Consider the following 23941-nt stretch of genomic DNA (forward strand, 5'->3'; position numbering starts at 1 on the left):
TTGCAGTTCAACCGACATTGAGTTGATTGGGATCGCCGTCTCCTCGTTTACGAGTCCGACTCTTCATTTAAACAGGTTATTATTACTTCGGATGCCAGAATCATCGGAAATGTATTGCATTGTTAACTAGCTAACGTTTGATATATCGGATTCGGTTGATGTATTTTTCCGCAGATATATTTTTTATTTTAATAAAGGCTTCAATAGAACTGGCACCAAAGGTATTCTGACGTGATAACGTTCCTTCTTTTATAGTTTCATATTGGAGGAACCAAGACGACAACGAGGCAAGCAAGGCAGGGTTGGAAGGAGCGGAGTCGAATGCGTCCACATCAGATAGTACATCAGATAGTATGTCCAAATTGTCTTCCTTTCAAAACTATAGTTAATAGTTTATTTTTTACACAATATCAGTGTTGGGGTAGCCTATGCCTATATTAAAGGAACACGCCAACATTATGGGAAATGCACTTAGTTACTGTCTTCTCCAGAGTCAGACAAGAAGATGGATACCAATGTCCCCTCTGTGTTCAGTAGAAAGCTATTTCGCAATTATGCCACATCTGTTCTAGTCGGCACAATTTACAGACCGCCAGACCAAAATGGCTTTTATGATGTGTTGGATGCGTGCTTAGCTGGAGCTGAGGATGCAGAAAAGATTCTTATTGGTGATTGCAACACGGATATGCAACAAAAAGATGCACCCGTCTTCAAATCCTACAATAGGTTTTGTGATCTGCACGGCCTCAGCCAGCTAATCACCCAACCCACATGTGTATGTGAGTCAACTCAGACTACCATGACCTCATCCTGACCTCTGACAAGTCCAAGATCTCCAATAAAGGGGTTATAGCATGCAGGTTAAGTGATCATTATATGATATTCTGTAAACACTGGTAAACAAACTACCCTCCCACTCAGGGCATTATGGGGTAGACCACAGTAGCATACTACAAGAACCTAGGGGTCCACAAAGACGACTTCAAACTGGAAATGGTAACAACAGATGAGGTACTAAAAAAACTGAGTGCCCTCCAACCTAACAAGGCCACTGGCCATGACAACATCCCCTCCAAATTCCTCAGAGACTCAGCAGCCGCCATCATTATTGAGCTGTACTGTACTGTACCCATTCTGCAATCTGTTAATAAACTTTTCAATCAATCAATCAAAACCCCAGTCATCACACACATAATAAACCTCTCCATAAAACAGGGACACGTCCCCAAGGACTTCAAAATTGCGAGAGTAACACCCCTGCACAAAAAAGGCAGTAAATTAGACCCAGGCAACTACTGCCCTGTTTCTATACTTACCTCCATCTCGAAAGTCATGGAAAAAATTGTATACGAACAGGTCGAAAAATACATAGCGGAAAAAAATCTAATCTACGAATTCCAATCTGGCTTCAGAACATCCCACTCCACTGACGCATGCCTTCTCTATTTAAACGACCACATCAAACAAGAGGTGGACGCGGGCAAATACTGCGGCATGGTCATGCTGGACCTACAAAAGGCCTTCGACACTGTCAATCACACCATTCTGATTGACAAGCTAAAAGCAATTGGTTTCGATAGTCTATCAGTGAGCTGGATGCAATCCTACCTGGAGGGGAGAGAGCAGATGGTGGAGGTAAACGGTACCCTATCCCCCCCCCTCACAGTAAGCTGTGGTGTTCCACAAGGAAGCATACTAGGTCCGCTACTGTTCCTAATTTATGCAAATGGAATGTCGTCAGCTTGTGACTGCAACTTGTTCCTGTTTGCGGACGACTCAGCCCTGCTGTTCTCTGACAAGAACAAGTTACAGGTTGAAAAATCACTCAGCTCAGAACTAGGCAAAATCTGCATATGGCTCGCTGATAACAAACTATCATTACACATGGGCAAAACAGAGTCCATTCTCTTCGGTTCAAATAACAAACTCAGCAAGACCGATGGCTTCTCAGTTACAGTGGGTGACAATATTGTCACAAGGAAAGAAGATATTACCTACCTGGGTTCCATCCTAGAGGCAAATCTTTCCTGTGACAAAATGGCATCCAATGTAATAAAAAAAAGTCAACCAACTAACTCGATTCTTGTACCGGATCTCCTCACTGGTAAACAAGAATACCCTGAAGACTGGCAGGAGCACTCATTCAAGGGTACTACGACTATGCTTGCACCTCATGGTACCAAAGCACCTCAAAGGCGCTAAAAACAAAATTACAAACATCTCAAAACAAACTGGTCAGACTTGCCCACTTTGACAACCTAGGATGGCTTAGAGTAGACGACAGAGTACAGCAACTTGCAATGGGCCTGGTCTACAAGATACACTACACGACCAAGGTACCCATGTACATGTCAAAATACTTCCCAAAGGTCAGTGAATACCACGATCACAACACCAGAGGGAGCTCCACAAATCACGTTAAACCCAGATTCGGCTCAAACAAGGGACTAAACACGTTTTGCAATTATGCCACATCAATGTGGAACGCCCTACCCAAAGCTGTAAAGGAATGTGAACACAACCCCCTCCAATGTACAGTAAATTACCAAGTATGGTCTTGTCAATATTCCAATGTACAGTTTTGCTTGTACAGTTGTACAGTGTCCCCCACCCACCCCTCCTACCGAACCTTCCCCCCCCCCCCCCCCACACTCCTACCCAACCCCCCCCCCCCCCCCCCCCCCCCACCCAACCACCTCCAACAGTCCCCCCCACCTACCCACTCCAATGTACAGTTTCTACGTCAAATGTATATACTCTTTTTTCTGGACTCTTTTCGTATCACAAACAGTACTGTATTTGCAAATCTGGTATGTCATAAATATATAGATGTAGCAGTACCGTCTATCTGTATGTCATATATGTTACGATGAATTGAAAATGGGGGACCCTGATGTAAACAAGACGAAAGTCTTTCTCTGGTCTGCATCCCCTTAACAATTGTATGTATTGAGCTGTACTGTACTGTACCCATTCTGCAATCTGTTAATAAAGTTTTCAATCAATCAATCAATCAATCAATGTGGAACGCCCTACCCACAGCTGTAAAGGAATGTGAATCACTACCCACTTTCAAAACCACTCAAAGAGCACCTACGGGAGACTGCAATTCGAAACTGGCCCCTGTAAATATCCTAACCCAACCCCCTCCAATGTACAGTAAATGTCCTAACCCAATAATACACGAGACCCTCTTCTTGGGACCAAGTAAGGTTTCGTCGATATTCCAATGTACAGTTTACCCCACCCCCTGAGCTGTACTGAGTCTGTACCCATTCTGCAATCTGTTAATAAAATTAGCAATCAATCAATCCGGCTGCAAGCTAGCCTAGTTTAGCACTGCACAAATGAATGGAAGCGGATACGGACCTCTAGCCCATCTTAAAACTCTGGAAGAGGTGTTTTTGGGGCCAACAGCTAGGCTAGCTGGTCCATATCTGCTTCCATTCATTTGTGCTAAACTAGGCTAGCTTGTAAACACACCTTTTACAGTCACAAATAAAGCTATTTACAATTAAACCTAAACATATTCCTGTTGTCTAGTTAGTCCTTGCATCAAGAGAATGAAAACATATCGCTCTCCATTCCTATTTCTTATTTTTTTGGTGGGGCTACCCATTTGTTCACATTTAGATCACTGATTGGGCCTTTAAATCCTCCTAGTTAACCCATCAAAATGGATTGAGTGATCAGTTGTCTAGTCGGCTGCTCTGTGCCCACATCATGGATAGTTCTCTCAGGAAAAATACATTTAAATGAAAAACACACAGAAGAGTGAAAGGGTCACAGTTGGAAGTAGCTGGCTGATAAGAGGTCCCAGACTAACATTTTCTGTTAAAGGTTGTCTGGTAATTGGAAGGTTTTCGGTTCGATTCCGGCTCCTCCCGGCAGCATGTCCTTGAGCAAGACACTTGGACACAAGAATCATGGATTAAGAAATACCTTGCCTGTCCCAAATACCATGTGGTACTTAAAAGTGGTTTCAGTAATTTGGATATTCCTAAACTGGAAAATTATTTGATTGAGTTGATTTATTTTACTCTAACAGGAAATTAATGGAGAAAAAAATTTAAATGAGTCATGGAAAACATGTTGGATATGTTTTGGACCTCACTATGGTTTGAGTTAAAATAGTCATGTAGCATGTTTTTATTTTTTAAACATACTGAAGTACACAGTCCGGTTCGTAAGGACTGTTGTCACTGTACATTAATAATCGTCTATGTTCTGCAAGGATTTGGACAATAATTAGCATTATAATCCCACAGTAGTGCCTACCAATGGTATTTCACGTTGGAGGCCTTGCACGGAACGTCTGTGTAGTTCCGTCTTCCAATATGGCTGCCTGTAACATAGTAACCGTTGTTTTGTAAACGGCAATGTAAGAGACACCGGTTGCCATGTGTTGATATGAGAAATATATTTTAAAAACATACACATATTTTGCTGATCTTGTATACAATTCACAGTCGAATGTTTTCCCAGTGTTTCACCTATTCTACCACTATACAAAAATTAGGCATTTTCTTTTTGAAAGTGGTTACCAATGGTTACAGGTAGCCACACTCGAAGAAATAACTACATAGCATTCTGTGCAAGGCCTCTCTTCAGTCCTTTGCATTTCATTCAGATCTTCCGCAATTGCCCCGTTCTGATATATGGCAACCCAATGTTTCATTTCTCTGAAATGATGACATTTCTATGCAAATATCAGGACCTTGCCACTTAACACCGCTCTCCTGCATATCAAGTACCTCGTATGCTCCTTGTAACGTTGGCGTCCTCAGATCTCCTTTAAGGATAAAAAGAACATGAATCATGGCTATCAAGTCCTCAAAAGAAAAAAAGGATTGTTCAAACTTGAAGTATGAAAATAGGATGGCTTAGAGGTAACGAGGCCGGACAGTAACCTAAAGGTCATTGGTTTGATCCCCGGTCCCGACAGGAGGTTGTATTCCAGCTGTGGGCAGCCCACCATCCTGCCTAAGTGCCCTTGAGCATGGCACTGAACCCCAAAACAGCGGCGCTTCACTCCGACCTCTCTGATGAAACACAAATGTGTGGGGAACAGTGTGTATGTGTAACTAGGAAGGATAAGAGTACTGTGTAATTAGGAGGGATAAGAGTACTGTGTGTATGTAACTAGGAGAGAAGAGTACTGTATGTGTAACTAGGAGGGATAGGGTGTAACTAGGAGGGATACGAGTAGTGTGCATGTGTAACTAGGAGGGATACGAGTACTGTGTGTTTGTGTAACTAGGAGGGATACGAGTAGTGTACTGCTTGCTGGCCTTCTGACCACTGCCACCAAGCCTCAACTCATTCAGAATGCAGCCGCCCGCCTGATCTCAAACCTACAGAAGTCAGTCAATAGGCGTGTTCGAGATTGATTTTGGCTTGCCTCGAAAATAGACGAGAGTAGCCGAGTGCAGCCGGGGGAGGAGTCAGAACGTCGGACACTTCCGATTTCACGAGAGCCTCTCGCCTAGTCTCGCACGGCAGATACGCTTTCACGTCACCACACACACATTACACACCTGTCCAGCTCATTATAATGCGATGGCCGTGTGCAAAATTAGATCAGATTCAAATGTACAGCACACCATATACTGCTATAGTGGAATATACTATTCATATACCATAATGTATACAATCTTGTTGCGCGCTCCTGGCCGCACACAACACACTGCTGAATAATTCTGTTTTGCATCAATATAGTTCAAGTTCAAGTTCTTTAATAGTTGTCATACAGAAGTACAGAATACTTTCATACAAAATGCTTCTTACTGTTACGCTCCAGAGACTGTGCTAGACAAGATAGTATCAAATAACATAATAACATAATATAGCATGAATTTAGAAGAAGAAAATGAGGTCACAGTGTTCGGTATAGACATATGTACAATGTTCTGAGTTACCATATAATATACAATACACAATACTATGCAGTGTACTAATGTACAGTACTATCTAGTGCAAAGCAGAAATGGGATGAGGTACAATTTTAGGTACAATTTACAGTAAGGTGTACGAGTTGTAGTGCAATCCTTCATCCATAAATATAAATATAAAGTGTGGGGAGTGGGTGCTACAGTGTGTTTGTTTAAAGTGGGTGTGTGCTATAAGTGTGTGGAGTGGGTGCTACAGTGTGTTTGTTTAAAGTGAGTGTGTGCGTGTGGATGTGTGTGCTATGTGCGTTTGGTGGTTGTTGTGTAGTGTTCATTCATTGTTCGTTTAGCAGCCTGATGGCCTGGGGATAGAAGCTTCTTCTGAGTCTTTCTGTGCTCGCCTTGAGACTCCTGTATCGCTTGCCTGACCGCAGCAGTTCAAAGAGGCAGTTGTTCGGGTGACTGGAGTCTTTAATGATTCTCTTAGCCTTGCCCTTGCAACGCTTGTAGTAAATGTTCTGGAGGGTGGGGAGCCCCCCTCCAATTGTGCGTTCGGCTGAACGTGTCACTCTTTGTAGTGTGCTTTGGTCTTGTGCAGTGCTATTCCCAAACCAGGAGGTGATGTTGCCGGTCAAGATGCTCTCTATTGTACATGAGTAGAAGTTCTTAAGGATCTTCTGGCTGACTTGGAACTTCCTTAGGCGCCTGAGGAAGTAGAGGCGTTGTCGTGCCTTCTTCACAACACTGTTAATGTGTGTGGTCCATGTCAAGTCCTCGGATATGTAGGCTCCGAGGTACTTAAAGCTGTTGACTCTCTCAACCGGTGCCCCGTCGATGCTGAGGGGGCTGTAGTCCTTGACCCCCGACCTCCTGAAGTCCACAATCATCTCCTTTGTTTTGCTGACGTTCAGGGAGAGGCTGTTTTCCTGGCACCATCCCGCCAGGACCTTGACCTCTTCCAGGTAGGCCCTCTCGTCGTTGGCAGAGATCAGGCCCACCACCACTGTGTCGTCAGCAAATTTGACGATATAAGCTTTTGGCTTTTTTGCCTATATATATGTATACTGTGTATATTGAGGCAAAACAGAATTATATATACAGTATTGAGGCTAAACAAACGACGCATGTGTGTCTGACAGCTTGAAGTTTATCATGATGATAACACATAACGTTATTTGAGGAAGCTCTTGGTACCCAAACTCCTGTATCCAATAATAATAATAAATAAATCCGATAGACGGGTACGCGGGACCCGTACTGTAATAAAGTTTTCAATCAATCAAATGTCTCATAACTCCCTGGCTGTCACGTGGCTGGTGACTGACAACTTTTCTGAGCCAATAGGCGCTTTGCGCGACCATAGCAAGTCGCTTCCCAGCCGGGTGAGAGGTACTGTGGAGCCTCGCTCTGAAGGCTGTGCATGGCTCGCTCCCGCGAGAGTTCCGCGCCTCGTCTCGTCAGATTTTCAGAGCAAGTCGGACAACATTCTAACCGTCATGCAACGCGCTTGGCGAGGCCGTAGTAAAACCTGCGCAGATCTGCGTCCGCCTAGCCAATCTCGAACACGCCTAATGTCACCCCACTTCTTAGAGACTGGCTGCTTGAAGCCTTTCTCCAACGCGTTCGTGTTTCCGCGTCTCTGATTGGCCAGGTCATGTGACATGTACGCCCAATCGTGGGACCGCAAGTTTTTACACTGGTTAAGCTTAGGCGCTCTTTCGAAGTTGGTTAAGGTTAGAGTTTGTCTTAGAGCAGGGGTGTCAAACTCATTTTCACAGAGGGCCACATCAGCATTATGGTTGCCCTCAAAGGGCCAAAGACCGTATAAATGTTAATGTAAAATAAATGTAGCTACTCATTTACATATTGTTAAACATGTTGTTTCTGTATTTATTACTTATTCAAGTTATACATATTGCATATGCATTTGCATAGATGTAAAAATATATGTTAGCTTATGTTATTTTAACAAATAATTTTAGTTTATCAGAACCCCATATTACTCCATCAATCAATGATCAAACCATTCAAGTAAATAACAAAGAAGAATATCATCAAATACAAGCTATGACATTAAGTTTGTTCAAAACCTTTTTGTCACAGTCAAGAGGGGCAGAACTAACAACTGTGAGCTCCAAAGAACGCGTGGGACAGATGTAGCAGATGTTACAAAAACAAATGGCTGCACACAACCTTGCAGAGGCCATACATCCAACTAATGGAAGATAGCTTAATTAACTTTAATTAACAGATTGCAGAATGGGTACAGTACAGTTCAATACACACAATTGTTAAGGGGATGCAGACCAGAGAAAGACTTTCGACTTGTTTACATCAGGGTCCCCCATTTTCAATTCGTAATGAAATTGCTATTATGTGTCTGCATGAACACACAACTGTAACTGTACTCAAAAATAACAAAATAAGGGTTCTCAGTTCACAACTATATTGGTCAAGTTTTGGGTGGGACTTGTTTGCGTCCCTACAGCTTCTTATTCAATTGAGCGAGATGCTCGGTTATGTCACACAGCCAGCTTGCATCTGACAGTTCAGACAATATTTCTTCAACCCTTTGTTACCTATTCCGCCTGGATCTTTTTTGTATTTTGGGCTGTAAAATTGTCATAGAATGTCTGAGGAGTAAGTGCTTTTGGCTTTTTTCCTGTTACTTGATCAATACCTCAGATGTTCAACACACATGTATGTGTAAGAATGTGTAATAACTAAGGCTGTCAAAGCTTTATTAACGCATTAACCCACAATTATTTTAACGCCGCTATTTTTTAACCCAAGATTAATGGTAAAAAAAAAAAAAAGCTCGTGGGGGGCCACATCAAATGACGTGGCGGGCCGCATTTGGCCCGCGGGCCATGAGTTTGACACCTATGTCTTAGAGCATGGCGATAGGCGCACATGTCACATGACCTGGCCAATCAGAGCGCAAAACGGGAACCCGGAAACATGGACGCGTTGGAGAAAAGCTACACGCGCACTGGCTCCCCATTGCCGCACGAATCTGCTTCAAGGCCCTCGACCTGGCATATCATGAGGCGAAGGGAATGGCTCCCGCCTACCTCCGGTCAATGGAGTAGGGTCGAGCTGCAGCCTCGGTCCAGATTGGTACTTCCGCCCTGCCACAGGACTATTAGTCCTGTGACAGGGCTATGCGCTGATTGGCGGAAAGTACGGAAGTATCTCGAAGTACGTCTGACGTATCTCGAATTACGTCTGACGTTTCTCTACGTTAGCGAACATTAAACGTTGTATTCATAAAATAATATAAAATCAGCAGCATGGGGAGGGGAGGTACAGGTAGTAGAAGACAGAGGTACAGGTCACATAATTATAGTACAGTGGAGAAGTAAAAATAGAATAAAAAGGCAGTGTAAACAATATACAATATTATTAACTCTAATAATAACACGCCTCGCGGGCTCCTCATTATAATACGAGAGCCGTGGGTCTGCATTGTATAGAGCGGATCCCCCGGCCGTATTCAAGCGCTGGATCAAACTGTATTAATATAGTAGTAAATAATAGTAGTTGGCTAGTTGCGCGCTTCTGGCCACCTCCCGCAGTGCGCGCATACACACATACTGTCTGTAGCTATACAGTACGTGCAAAATTAATTGTCAAGAGCCAATCGCACAGGTTGCCTCATCTCATCTGGCTCTGCAAATAGATCTAGTCTGAATATCATATATAGCCTGCTGATGATCTCTCTCTCTCTCTCTCTCTCTCAAATCCATTCCGAGAACGGAATGCAGTGCCCGCGACGAGGGTCTTGATTGATTGATTGAAAATTGTATTAACAGATCATGCTGGACCTACAAAAGGCCTTTGACACCGTCAATCACTCCATTCTTGATTGAACATTTTATTAACAGATTGCAGAATGGGTACAGCGATTGAATACGGCCAGGGGATCCGCTCTATACAATGCAGACCCACGGCTCTCGTATTATAATGAGGAGCCCGCGAGGCGTGTTATTATTAGAGTTAATAATATTGTATATTGTTTACACTGCCTTTTTATTCTATTTTTACTTCTCCACTGTACTATAATTATGTGACCTGTACCTCTATGTCTTCTACTACCTGTACCTCCCCTCCCCCCGGCCCTCCCCATGCTGCTGATTTTATATTATTTTATGAATACAACGTTTAATGTTCGCTAACGTAGAGAAACGTCAGACGTAATTCGAGATACGTCAGACGTACTTCGAGATACTTCCGTACTTTCCGCCAATCAGCGCATAGCCCTGTCACAGGACTAATAGTCCTGTGGCAGGGCGGAAGTACCAATCTGGACCGAGGCTCCGAGTCTGCAGCTGGACCCTATTGGGTCAATGGTCTCTCTACACACACTCAAGACCTCTATGCTCTGCATCTTCTGGCCGCCTCAGACCCACCCCTTTCACAGCTCCGGGAGGGTCATCAAAGCGAAGCCGCCTATTCTCGGTCCTTGCCCCACAATGGTGGAACGAACTTCCCACCAGTTAGGACAGCTGAAACCTGACCAATCTTTCGCCGTAGACTAAAGACACTTCAATCAATATCTGAAATGAAAAAAGAATTATCCTAACTAACCTTACGGTCATGCACTGTAGCACTCAACACTTTGATGAACATCATTACTCAGCTGAAGAGTTGTACCCTTCCTGCTGACTTGTCATACAAATCTTGTAAGTCGCTTTGGATAAGTCAGCTAAATGACAAAATGTAAATTGTATGTGTAACTAGGGATACAAGTACTGTGTAACTAGGAGGGATAAAAGTACTGTATGTTCCCCCCCGCTCTGCCACCACAGAACCTGGACTAAACCCCCCCCCCCCCTTCACAAACTCGCTGCCACTTTACTGCCATTATTTGTTTACATTATATTAGTTTACTGCCATAACTATCATCTCACTGACACTTTACTTTATTTCAGTTATACTTAATATGTAGCACTGCTGCAAAAAAGTTTCACAGTTTTCCTTTACTTCATATATTTATTTCATATTAATCACATTAATTTTTTTTAGCCATTTATAGTCCTGTAGTGTATGTACATTGTGTCCCATGTTACTTATGTTTATAGTTAACCGTTACTTTGTTTATATTATTAATATACACCATGGGAAGGGGGAAACACAATTTAATTTCTGTCTTGCACATTATAAGAAGACAATAAAGCTGCCTTTGTGTAACTAGGGGGGATGCGAGTGCCGTGTATGTGTAACTAGGAGGGATGAGTAGTGTTTTGTGCAACTAGGGGGATTTGAGGACTTTGTGTAACTAGGGATATGAGGACTGTATGTGTAACTAGGAGGGATATGAGGACTGTGTGTATGTGTAACTAAGAGGGATATGCAAAGACAATTTAATTGCCCTGTGTACATCAGACAATAAGAATCGTAATCTACATGGACCAACCATAACATACAAATCAATATAAACACTTTGAAGGCGTGCCAATACCACAATAGCTTTAGAGGCCAAACCCACCAGTGCTATAAAAATGAGACACTGGAAATCCTTTTATACAACGGTTTATTGTTAGCAAAAGATCCTTTTCACTCCTGCATCTTTTCAATGGTCTCCTCTTTGTATTTGCCCTTCTCCTTTCCATCAGCGCGAGACTTGGCCTTGCGCTCCAGGATCTTCTTGCGATCCTTGTCAAGCTTTAGCCTGGTGATGACGACCTGCAGAGTACAGGAGAAAGACTCATTAAGCTATATTCAGTTGTTTTTGTATAGCTTTTATGCCAATCCTATACACATTAAATGTACCAAGTAAATGGTAAAAGCACTGCATTTATAAAGCGCTTTAAATGGTAAATGGCTGCATTTATATAGCGCTTTTATCTAAAGCACTTTACAATTTGTTCCTCACATTTTACCCATTCACACCGATGGTGGAGGCAACCAGCCAAGGCGCCAACTTGCTAATTCGGGAGCAATTAGGGGTTCAGTGTCTAGCTCAAAAACACTTCAGACATGCTTCCCGGGAGGAGTGGGAATCGAACAGGGAACCTTTTGATTACCAGACGACCCCTACCTCCATCTATTAGTTTCCAGGACCAAGCTTTCCGTGTTGGCTGAGGCTCTTGTCTCTTCAACTCAGTGCTGTGTCCCTTGTTGTTTCAATAGATCCGAGTCATAAGAATACTGTTGGGGTATGTGCTCCTAGAATCTCCCACTGTGTGAGCGGAGCGTTTCACCCACGTGATTTTTTTCCGTAGCCGCAGTTTGTGAAGATGCTCTGCGATTGGCTAGCCCACGTACAGCGAAGACCCTCTCTGATGGTTTAGCTCCGAAGGGTCTCTTCCACTGTGTACATATATATTCTCTGCTTCGAAGTGGTTATGCTTTGGCCCTAGAGTTAGGACTAACCCTAACCATAACCCACTTCGAAAGAGGGCCAAAGCATAACCACTTCGAAGCAGAGAATATATGTACAAGGCGGACATTTATATCCCAGAGCCCTTCGGAGCTAAACCAATCAGAGAGGGTCTTCGCTGTATGCGGGCTAGCCAATCAGAGAGCGTCTTCACAAACTGCGGCTACGGGGGGGGGGTTAACATCATGCGTTTCACCCCGGACATGACATGTGACGTCACTTAACCGAACAGCAGATTCAACTGGACTGAAAAGCAAACTTCAACTTCAGCCACTAGGAGGGAGTGTTGTGTCAAATAACACCTCCAATGAGCTTGGAGCAACGCTGTTGTTATTCCTCCTTGGTTCAGTAACGTAGCTTGCAAACTTCAAGAAACCGTCTACAGTACACAAGACTGACAATAAAAAAGTGAAGTTGTGCACGTCCCTAATTAACATCATACCCCAGTCCAGAGGAAAATAATGTTTAATCCATGGTGTAGAGCTACCGTCACCTACAGAACATAGTTTATCTGAAGACCCCTGGAATAGAGGTACCGGTAGTTCATTAGACTGAAATGTTTGGATTATTGAATATATAATTAACCTCTCTGAAATGTTTTATTCAATAAAAAGGTACTGTAAAGTTGTTTCCAAGTGCAATACGAGCATGAACTGAGATGCAGGTCAATGAGATTCTACTGTTCACTCATGGACATCAAGTCGTGCACAGCACAGGTGATGCATGCGTGTGATGTGCATAAAATAACTGCACATTTGTGTGCACATATGAGCGGCTACTAGGCAGATGTCCAGCCAAAAGTAATCAGATTGGTTAGGCATGTACAGTCTATTGGACTTTAATTTCATTAGCCTATCGATAACAACATTGCACATTAGTCTACTCTATTTGACAACGACGTTGCACATTAATCAACATTTCTGTAAACGTGTCAGACAGTGATGTGGGCCAACTTTCATCTGTAGTCATCGATTTTGCAAACCAAAAAATTTAATTTAATAACTGTAAAACTACATATAAGCAAAATAGGATATTTGGTCTACACTTGTAATTGGTAACAATCAATTGGATTACTTCACAGTAACTTGATTGCATTTAAGAACTTTAGGATTACTTTGACTCTTAACCGTTAACACTTTAATCGCCGGAAACGCCGTAACTCGTCATTGCCCGCCATGCTCATTCTGCCGAAGACGCCGTAACACGTCTTTGCTATCAATATTTCAAAAATCTGTGATCGAAATCATATTTCTCCTCCGGGGACCTGAGATATACTGCTGATCTCCACTCAACTCTAACGGTTCAAGAGCGCCATCTGGTGGCCGATCGGCCAACAGGAAGTGACACGCCAAACAGGAAGTGCTCATCCATATTTCGTCCGGGCACTCGCGATCGTTAGCCGGACTCCATCTCGACACACTGGATAATCAATCGCTCGCCCTAACTCAATAAACAACGTTATTTGGACGTATATAGTATTATACAACCTGGAAATGGTTCATCTAGATCAACATCCCATAATCGAGAACAGTCTACTCCAAGCTGATCGTCCAACGGCGCGAGGAAGATACGGTAAGATCCAGCGTTATTTTCTAACGTGTTCCATATAAACTGCTCTGATGATCATATGACCCACACTAGGTGAATGATATAACGTTGCCCACGGAATTATAAACGACCCCCCGCCCATCCGGTCATCATCAGATGATACGTAGTAACTTCTAGAAGTACCTCCAGTTGAATATTTTTTATCTGGCACCGATCGCTACCAAACTGTATTTGATCATCAATATAATGCATTTGGGGCTATAAATCAAGTTCTGGAGAAAGCTGCAGAAAACGATAAAAACATACTTATACTTTAGACCAGGGGTTCCCAAACTTTTCAGGCCGGGGCCCAGAAAATAAGGCGTCAGAGAGCCGCGGCCCAATGCACATCGTCTGGCTTTTTTTTTTTTTTTTTTTTGCCAGGCGACCGATTTTTTAAGCCAAATATCACTTCAATCGTATTAAGTTAGTTCAAGTTAGTTATTCATTTATATGTGCTATTTATGAGAGGGCTAACTTGTTGCAAAATAATAATGATAATAATAATAGCCTCATTAAAATACTATTGTTGCTTCGGTTGTTTTCAGCGTTTTATGTGCATAATCTGTTATTTAGTTTGAAATGTTCGTTGAAATAAGTAGATTTTTAGTTTTTGTTTATTTATTAAGTTAATATAAAACCATATAGTCACATTTTAGAATACAATAGAAAATAATTTTAGAATACAACTAGAAACACTGTCCTGGCCTGCTTCTAAGTTCAGTGGCCTGACAAAAAAAATTAAAATAAAAAAATAAAAAATAAAAAAATAAAAAATAATTTTTTTTTTTTTTTTAATCATCTCGCGGCCCATCCGTGGCTGCTCGCGGCCCACCTTTGGGTCGCGACCCCGACTTTGGGAACCACTGCTTTAGACCATATTTTAGTATGAATATGTGAATGAAAAAGTATAACGTTGCTACACCCTGAACAATGGATATAGGACATTGAATGGGCCATAATAATGTCAATTTAGCAATAGAATTTAAAAAGTTATAGCCCTGCAAAGAAGGGGAACTTCTCCACAGACAAATAGAGCTGGCTAGGGATGGTAAATTATGAATTTAACCATGGCGATCAAAGTGTTAAGAATTGGAGGGTAAAACAGACTATTTATTCCAGTCATTTAAATAGCGTCGTCTACAATCATGATCAACATTATTTCAAGTACAAATTGCAGTTATTACTTTTTTGCAGTAACTAAGTGATAACGCAATTACTGAAATCCAGTTACATGTAATCCATCACTATCCAAAGATACAATACCTGGCCCAAAATATCAGACCACTATGAACATTATTTAGCATTGGATATTAGGGATGCACGATATTGATTTTTTGACACCGATATAGATACCGATAACTTTATGCTCCTCAAGCCGATATTTATTGCATTATATATATATATATTTTTAAATGTATATATATATATATATATTTTTGGATCAAATGTTTTTTTTTTTTTAGTATTTATAAGCTCCGACGTCATCGGTACTGCTATCGGTACTCGAGAAATTATGGAGTTTTTTTTAGGAATTTAAACGTTGCAAACTAATCTTGTTGGCCGTTTTCTATATCTCTCCTGCCTCTGTGTCTCTGCCTGCGCGAGGAGCGGGCTGTGCTGTGCTCACACACACGGGTGCTGCCGAGTACAGACAGCTCTGCCCTCATCATGGCGGACAGAACGAAACGTTCAAAAGTCTGAGTCTATTTTACTAAAGTCGATGCTGACAACGCTCGTTGCCACAAGTGCAACAAGACATTTGCCAGTAATGTATAAGCGCTGGTACTTGTCAATGTGGCTGGCGGGGAGATAACGTTATTAGCCTGAGCTCCGAGTAGAATAATGGCTGACAATCCAGAAGTAAATAAACGAACGAGAGCTTCCGATTGGTGGTAAGAAGAAGTGGGTGCAAGCGGTGGGACGTAATTGGCAGATCGACTGTCTGCCTCCGAATGTAACGCGACTACGTCACAGCCAAGAAAGGGAGCGCTGGATTTGAGAAAAACTCCCCGTTCCTAAACCACACACTTATCAGTCATACCACAGTACTGGCAAAACGGGAGGAGGCTATAATAAAAACAAGCGCCCTTCATCCAAATCCACCCACACCGGATTTCTTTTAACCAAAAAATTTATTATATATTATCGGAGCTATCAATAACGTTATCGGGATGACGTCATAATTGCTGATATCGGCCCGATAATTATCGTGCATCCCTATTGGATATGGTATAGTTGACCACTCCCTGCAGCCAATTCACCCATTTAACTTTTAACCATTTTATTAATTATTCATTTTTTTCAATCTTTGACCAGGTTATGTTTGCTGAGCGAGGATGCTCTTTTTCAGCAACACCCTGCTTAATGTTATTAATAATTAATTACATCACCCCTGGGAGCTGCGCAGTACAACTAGTCCCGACACTGAACCACTCCACTGGAGCAGTTTGGGGGTCAAGTGCCTTGCTCAAGGGCACTTCAGCTGTCGGTATTTAAGTTTCTTAAGTTTAAGTTTAAGTTTCTTTAATAGTTGTCATACAGAAGTACAGAATACTTTTATACAAAATGCTTCTTACTGTTGCGCTCCAGAGACTGTGCAAGACAAGATAAGTATGAAATAAAATAACATAGTAAAATTAGAAGTAAAAAAAAATGAGGTCACAGTGTTCAGTTTAGACATATGTACAATGTTCGATGCAGTTATTAGGGATGAGTTATTAATTCACCTCCCCAGGCAGATTTTCCCTGCCGGCCCAGGGGATCAAACCAACAACCTCTAGGTTACAAACCCACTTCTATAGCATTTAGGCCACCACTGCCCTCATGTATACACCACGGTGCACCTTGGGATAGAATGTCAAAGTTAATGTGGAAGTTGCAGGACCACTGGTCCCATGTCAGTAATTTACTTCCACGTTGTTTACTAAACCTTGCTAATGAAGCTATGTCAACTTATAATGCTAGCTACTAAAGTCTCTGCATTTAAGCCGCCAAAGCAGATTCGCAGGTGACATTTTCTCTGAATCACCACCGATATGGGTTTTGAATGTACCCTCGTTTCCATCCCGGGGTGGAACGCACCGTTTGTATGACAACATCAAAGTGAAGCGGGTCAATTTAAAACATGTGCATGCCAATCAGCTGTGACCTACACCGTGTGGAGCCTGGTAAAGGTCTTAAGGGATATTTCAATGAGCCTGGATCCCCTAGGTGAGACTAGATTTTAGTCATCAGGTTAAAGTTTAGGAACCCAAGCTCTAATGGCATACAAATGTATGGAACACTGGAATACATTCTCTTATGCAGAAAATAAATGTATACACATCACATGCAGGGGAGGAAACTAACTTTTTGGCTTACCAGCCAACTGGCGGGTATCTGATTTTTTTTACCAGCCAAATAGATTTTTTTACCAGACAAAAAAAATCGCTAATTGTGATAATTACTTCTTTGTACGTCTTCGTCTAAATTGATTTTCAATCATAGTAAATTAATCACACTGTCTCTACTCTTCAAAATATTACATCATTAAATCACATATTAACATGAAAGAGGGAACTATTCTGGACTGGGTTGGGCTGAACTGGGCAGTGAAAGATGCTGGGTTGGGCTGGTCTAGGTTATACTGAATGATGAATTGAAAATGAATTGAAAATGGGGGACCCTGATGTAAACAAGACGAAAGTCTTTCTCTGGTCTGCATCCCCTTAACAATTGCATGTATTGAGCCGTACTGTACTGTACCCATTCTGCAATCTGTTAAATAAAGTTTTCATTCATCACAGCTCAACTACTAGGAATGTGTGTCTGACTCTTAAGTGCAGGAAATATTCATCAGAAAGGGGGGACATGATGGAGGGAATGGAAAGAGCAGGTTTGACAGGAGCAGGGTTGAAGGGATTGATTGATTGAAAAGTGTATTAACAGATTGCAGAATGGGTACAGTACAGTTCAATACATACAATTGTTAAGGGGATGCAGACCAGAGAAAGACTTTCGTCTTGTTTACATCAGGGTCCCCCATTTTCAATTCATCATAACATATTGGAGTGTGGAGGAAGTGGACAAGGCATTAAGCAAACAGGACTGAAATGGGGGACCCTGATGTAAACAAGACTAAAGTCCTTCTCTGGTCTGCATCCCCTTAACAATTGTGTGTATTGAGCTGTACTGTATTGTACCCATTCTGCAATCTGTTAAAGTTTTCAATCAATACTGGGTTGGGCAGTGAAAGAACCAAGCATTTCACTGTAATGTAATAGCTAAATAAAACAACTTGAACTTGACTTGTTACATTTGCACTCTGGTTGTATGCCAAATGTATTCTGGTTGTACTGTACTTGTGCTGTAAGATGACAATACATTGGAACCGAATCGACAACGCTAGGGGTTCAGCGGGTGTATTCTGAATGCCAAATATGACAACATCACCGTTGTGAAGGGCATATGGGCGAGTGGTGATATGCTGGGAAACCCGGTAATAATAAAATGTCACTCGGCTGCATTTAAGCAAAGCCGCTCAGTATAGTCCACTATGTTGAATGCGCGTTATGGTAGCTTGTTACATGCTAGGTAGCTAGCCGGCTAATGTTGTTGACTTGTCATTCTCATCCGACTCGAAGGAGACGCGTCGCGTGCTGTTGTTCGCCCCCATGTCAGACCGCACCGATATCCGAAAGCGACGACTCTACATGCAATTATTTTCATCCACTCATGTGTTTTTGTAAGTTTGTCTACGTTGTCAAGCCGGCTGCCGGTGGCAGGAGTTTGTAGGTCTGCGCGCAGTCAGTGGTCTGTCCACTTCCCCTAGATGGGCGGCATCTTCTAGAAAACGAGTGTTCATTGGAGGAGCTTAGAGCGCATCTGTACAACGATGATGTTCATTGGTTATGGTCTGATTATTATGTGGCGCAAATGGGAGGAATCAAGGGGGGAGTCAGAGTTCGGTTTGTGTCAGTGAGCGAATCAGCAGATTGCAGAATGATTGTTTTGTTTTGTAATTACTAGTACTCGCCAGACTGGCGAGTGCTCTTCATGAATTACTCGCCAAACGTAAAAAATACTCGCAATTGGCGAGTAAAGTGGCCTAATTTCCTCCCCTGATCACATGGCAAGAATAGCCTTGTACAGGTGCCATTACCAATCACTAGTAAAGCCTTTTACAGACACTATGACCAATCACTACTAAGACAAGAAAGGGGGCTCATGGACATACACAAATCATTGACGCACCAACTACATACAATATGTGCCGATCAGATATCTGTACATGGCAATTCTGAATGTCTGCACACACGAGCACATACCAGACTTGTCAGGACACTGCAAACTCATAGTGTGAAAAAGATGACTGACAACCACTCAGAACTCCCCAATTTCCCTATTAATCTGGGATCAAAAAGGTGTAGATACTTTTGTTGTCGAGGTGTTTCTGTACATGGACACATTGTACACAACTCGGCACATCGCCGGAATGTTATTTACGGCTTTACAAGGATGTTTTTACAACTTAAAAGCTCATTGTGCATCATGGAAAAAGGAAAGTTCAACAGTGCACCAGCCGTTCCTTCATGCAGACATGGATACCACCACCACACGCACCAGTCACTAGGGTCTTCTTCAACAGTCTAGCTAAAGATGTCTCACCTTGCTGGAGTGGATGCCAACGTGGACCGTTGTTCCATTGGCCTTCTCTCTCTGCACGCGCTCAATGTAGATGACGTACTTCTTCCTGTAGACCTGGACTACTTTGCCAATCTGCTGGCCTTTGTAGTGTCCGCGAACGACCTGTGACGAACAAACAAACCCAACGGTAACTATATCTAGCAAAGACAAAAGAGACCCATCTCAAGATCCTAAAGTATCCAAAATCAGTCACACTGCAATCTGAAGTGTCCTCACCTGGACCTCATCGTCTTTCCGGATGGGCATTGACCTCACGTTGTACTTCTGACGGAGCTCCTTTGAGAGGGGAGAAGACATGATCTTCCGCCTGATGTGAGAGGGGGCATTGAAGTGCCTCTTGCGGTTCTTGCGCCGCGAAGATGTCACAAATGGATTCAGCTTCATGATGCTATGGAGACAAGTCACAAATAACACGTCAGTTGACCCACAACAACATAGGCAGCATGCCAACATCACAAGCAACATGGGGTCGACTTTCAGCTCAACTGAACACATGTAAATCCAGAGAAAACGAATAGCTAGCCACAAAGGCCTTCGCCACCGTTAAGATGCAACAAGTGAACCAGGAGCATTAGGAGCCAATCTGTTATTATTTGCATGCAGCCTACAACCACTTACAACTAACGTTGGCGCTATTTTGAATACCAGTTCATAACAGACGGCACACATACAATTCTGGTGAGACGCGAAACTGTAAAAGTAAGTTGAAACGTGGACGTTTTGATTTTCATTTGAAAGGGGGGGTGAGACCGCTAGCGTTAGCATTTAGCTGGCTAAACCCCTCGCCTAAATTAGCAGGTTAGTCAAACAGTGTAATCGGTCTCTTGCCAATAGCACTTCTGTCGGTAACGTTAGCTCAGCAGAAAGCATTAACATGCGTTATTAATGTGAGCTCTACGTCTTCGTAGTAGTGCGCCGACCAGCCATTTCAGCACAATCGACGTGCGAGTTAGCAAACCAGGGGTAGATACTGGGGACACACTATACTTTATTATCAATCAGCAACTTTGGTTTAATATCGACACTTTATTTGTCGTGGCGGGGTAAGCTTACAACGTAAGCCGCCTCCGTGATATAATGTTGACGTGAATTAACGGATGGATGGCGATCACTTTTGTGAAATGTATCAGCCAGGAATCTTACCCTGCCGTTGACTCCTCTATGGCCGGCGGAAAAGAGACCCGTCATCTACTTCCGCTGGCATTAGTTCACTCGCGGCTCTCGCGAGAAGTGCGGACAACATAACTGATGATAAAACAAATAATAATAATACGCTGTTGTAGACCGAATAAAGACAATTTTATATTACATTACATTTGTTTCGTATTTTCCTGTTTGATGCTGCTTTTTGCTTTGTTTTTATCTATGTTTCATGTGTATGTGCTTGATTTCGATGTGTTCTTTTGATACTGTCTGTAGTCTTAGCCGATGTTGACGGTTTGAAATACAATTTATTCAGACGCACAGTTGTAACGTTATTGTTAACCATCATCAAAATAACCCTCATCCTCCTCATCATTGTTCGATATGTGCTCTCTAGTCTATAGCAGACGTGAATTATCTTAGCCTATTCTAGGAGACGGCAAATTGTCACGAGATGGCGCCAAAAGCAGTCAATATCAATATCATTTGGGGGGGGGGGGGGGGGGGGGTTGGGTAGGACTCAGGAGGGGTGGGTGGGGGGGGGACTGTATAACTGTACAAACAAAACTGTACATTGGATTATTGACAAGACCATACTTGGTAATTTACTGTACATTGGAGGGGGTTGTGTTCGGACATTTACAGGGGCCAGTTTCGAGTTGCAGTCTCCCTTAGGTGTTTTTTGAGAGTGTTTTTGAAAGTGGGTAGTGATTCACATTCCTTTACAGCTTTGGGTAGGGCGTTCCACATTGATGTGGCATAATTGCGAAACGTGTTTAGTCCCTTGTTTGAGCCGAATCTGGGTTTAACATGATTTGTGGAGCTCCCTCTGGTGTTGTGATCGTGGTATTCACTGACCTTTGGGAAGTATTTTGACATGTACATGGGTACCTTGGTCGTGTAGTGTATCTTGTAGACCAGGCCCATTGCAAGTTGCTGTACTCTGTCGTCTACTCTAAGCCATCCTAGGTTGTCAAAGTGGGCAGGGGTGAGGTGGGTTCTAGGAGTAAGGTCAAGCAGTAGTCTGACCAGTTTGTTTTGAGATGTTTGTAATTTTGTTTTTAGCGCCTTTGAGGTGCTTTGGTACCATGAGGTGCAAGCATAGTCGTAGTACCCTTGAATGAGTGCTCCTGCTAGAGTCTTCAGGGTATTCTTGTTTACCAGTGAGGAGATCCGGTACAAGAATCGAGTTCGTTGGTTGACTTTTTTTTATTACATTGGATGCCATTTTGTCACAGGAAAGATTTGCCTCTAGGATGGAACCCAGGTAGGTAATATCTTCTTTCCTTGTGACAATATTGTCACCCACTGTAACTGAGAAGCCGTCGGTCTTGCTGAGTTTGTTATTTGAACCGAAGAGAATGGACGGGACTCTGTTTTGCCCATGTGTAATGATAGTTTGTTATCAGCGAGCCATATGCAGATTTTGCCTAGTTCTGAGCTGAGGGTTTTTTCAACCTGTAACTTGTTCTTGTCAGAGACCAGCAGGGCTGAGTCGTCCGCAAACAGGAACAAGTTGCAGTCACAAGCTGACGACATGTCATTTGCATAAATTAGGAACAGTAGCGGACCTAGTATGCTTCCTTGTGGAACACCACTAATGTAAAGAAGTTTCCTCTATGACCCATTGACTACAGTCTAGAGACAATTAATTATCATAATCTTCATCACCATCGTGATCATTGGCTACGTTACACACATATACTGCCCTCCCCCTGTCCACTAGGCTACGTCCACACTGATTTGTTGCTCAGAATCGATTGTTTTGTTCGGCTGTTCACATTATTTTTCAATTGTGGCCAATATCAGATTCCAGTGTGAACTGGTTATACGCTCCATACGCAAATGAACAATGACACGATGGAAGTACACATGGAGGAGGACACTGACTGATATCATAGTCAGTGTATGGTTTCATTCACAACAAGTTGAATGCAGTGGAGGCCAGCTAATTTAAACAAATCAGACCTGTCATCACATGTCACAAATGTAACAGTATTATATACCTATGCCATAAATGTCATGATGTCATGTATGTTGTGTATGTCATAGATGTCACTATGAATTGAAAACGGGGACCCTGATGTAAACAAGACAAACGTCTTTATCTGGTCTGTATCCCCTTAACAATTGTATGTATTGAGCCGTACTGTATTGTACCCACTCTGCAATCTGTTAAATAAAGTTTTCATTCATTCTGTATCTGATTTAGGACCACATATGAAAGTGGCCCAAATCAGAGTTGAAAAGATCAGATTCCATGTGATTTGTCAGTTGTCACCAGGGGGGAAACTGATCTGATTATGAGACATTATGAGCTAAAATAATTTGGGCCACTTTTTCCTCCAGTCTGAACGTATAGCCTCTGATTTCCGAGAAACGACCCCTGTCCTATATGATGGTCCTGTCAGTCCGAGCCACTAGGAATCAGCTACCAAGTACCCAGTACCCTGCACTCAGAGGCGGCGGCGCGCTGACACAGTGCGTTTCTTCGCTCCCCCCCGGCGCGCTGTTCCCGGAGCTGCTGCTGCTGCTGCCCGCACTGCTCTGTCTGTCAGTGATGTTGTCATAGACCCCTGCGCCGTGTTCGGGGAGCCGCGTTTTCCCAGCCAGCCTCTCACACCCCCTCCTCCCGGTCGTCTCTTCTGGCTTGTGTCGCGGCAGTGCGGATGTGGAGTCACCGACGGAACGCCTCAGCCGTCGGAAAGAACCGGAGAAGAAGATGAAATGTTTTTCCCGTTATCTCCCGTACCTCTTCCGCCCTCCGAGCACCATCCTGTCTTCCACTTGCCACACCGAAGGTAGGGTGGGACGCTGAGGGGGGCGGTCAGAAGGCTGTCAGTGGGCTGTGAGTGTCCACTTGAGTGTTCACGGTCGGGAGGGAAAAGGCGTACGGGTGTGAGTGTGTCTGCTGGCTGACTACCTGGTAAGATCATAGTCATAGACATAGAGATGGATCTCATGCAAGTTCTAACAGTTGGCTGTAGGACACCCCACTGCAGATAGCCTATGACTGTCACATTCCACAAAGTTCTTGGAGCTATTCTGGAATTTGGATGTGGGGCTGAAGGGGGTGCGGCAGTTGTGACTATTTGCCAGGTGTGTGTGTGATGTGATGGGGATCTGGAACTCCCTGACTTATGTCCTTTAGGACATGCTGTCAAGCGCGTTTATCTACTTCATGCACTGTTCGATTAAACAATTTGCCCGTTCCAGCCTGCAGGCTATACCGCTCTCACGTATGGGACAG

At 43.0% G+C, this 23941-nt stretch overlaps 2 protein-coding genes across 3 annotated transcripts in view; one reads left to right on the top strand and one right to left on the bottom strand.

Moving 5' to 3' along the window:
* Nucleotides 1–11407: 11407 nt before the first annotated feature.
* Nucleotides 11408–20756, bottom strand: rpl26 (ribosomal protein L26). Its single transcript, XM_084332518.1, has 4 exons — nucleotides 20692–20756; nucleotides 19765–19936; nucleotides 19510–19650; nucleotides 11408–11576 (listed from the first exon to the last, which is right to left on the bottom strand). The coding sequence occupies exons 2-4, from the start codon at nucleotides 19930–19932 to the stop codon at nucleotides 11448–11450; spliced, it is 438 nt and encodes a 145-aa protein (XP_084188644.1). The 5' UTR covers nucleotides 19933–19936; nucleotides 20692–20756; the 3' UTR covers nucleotides 11408–11447.
* A 2657-nt stretch (nucleotides 20757–23413) lies between these two features.
* Nucleotides 23414–23941, top strand: part of ppp2r2ba (protein phosphatase 2, regulatory subunit B, beta a) — a gene marked incomplete at both ends in the record, with an annotated part of 189543 nt that continues 189015 nt past the window's right edge. For both annotated transcript variants that reach the window (XM_084332515.1, XM_084332517.1), the window contains one exon: nucleotides 23414–23492. In XM_084332515.1, coding sequence (XP_084188641.1) covers nucleotides 23414–23492 — 79 coding nt within the window. The remainder of the gene's footprint in view (nucleotides 23493–23941) is intronic.

Source organism: Notolepis coatsorum (assembly GCF_963971535.1).
Source record: "Notolepis coatsorum genome assembly, chromosome: 16".
NCBI lineage: Eukaryota > Metazoa > Chordata > Actinopteri > Aulopiformes > Paralepididae > Notolepis > Notolepis coatsorum.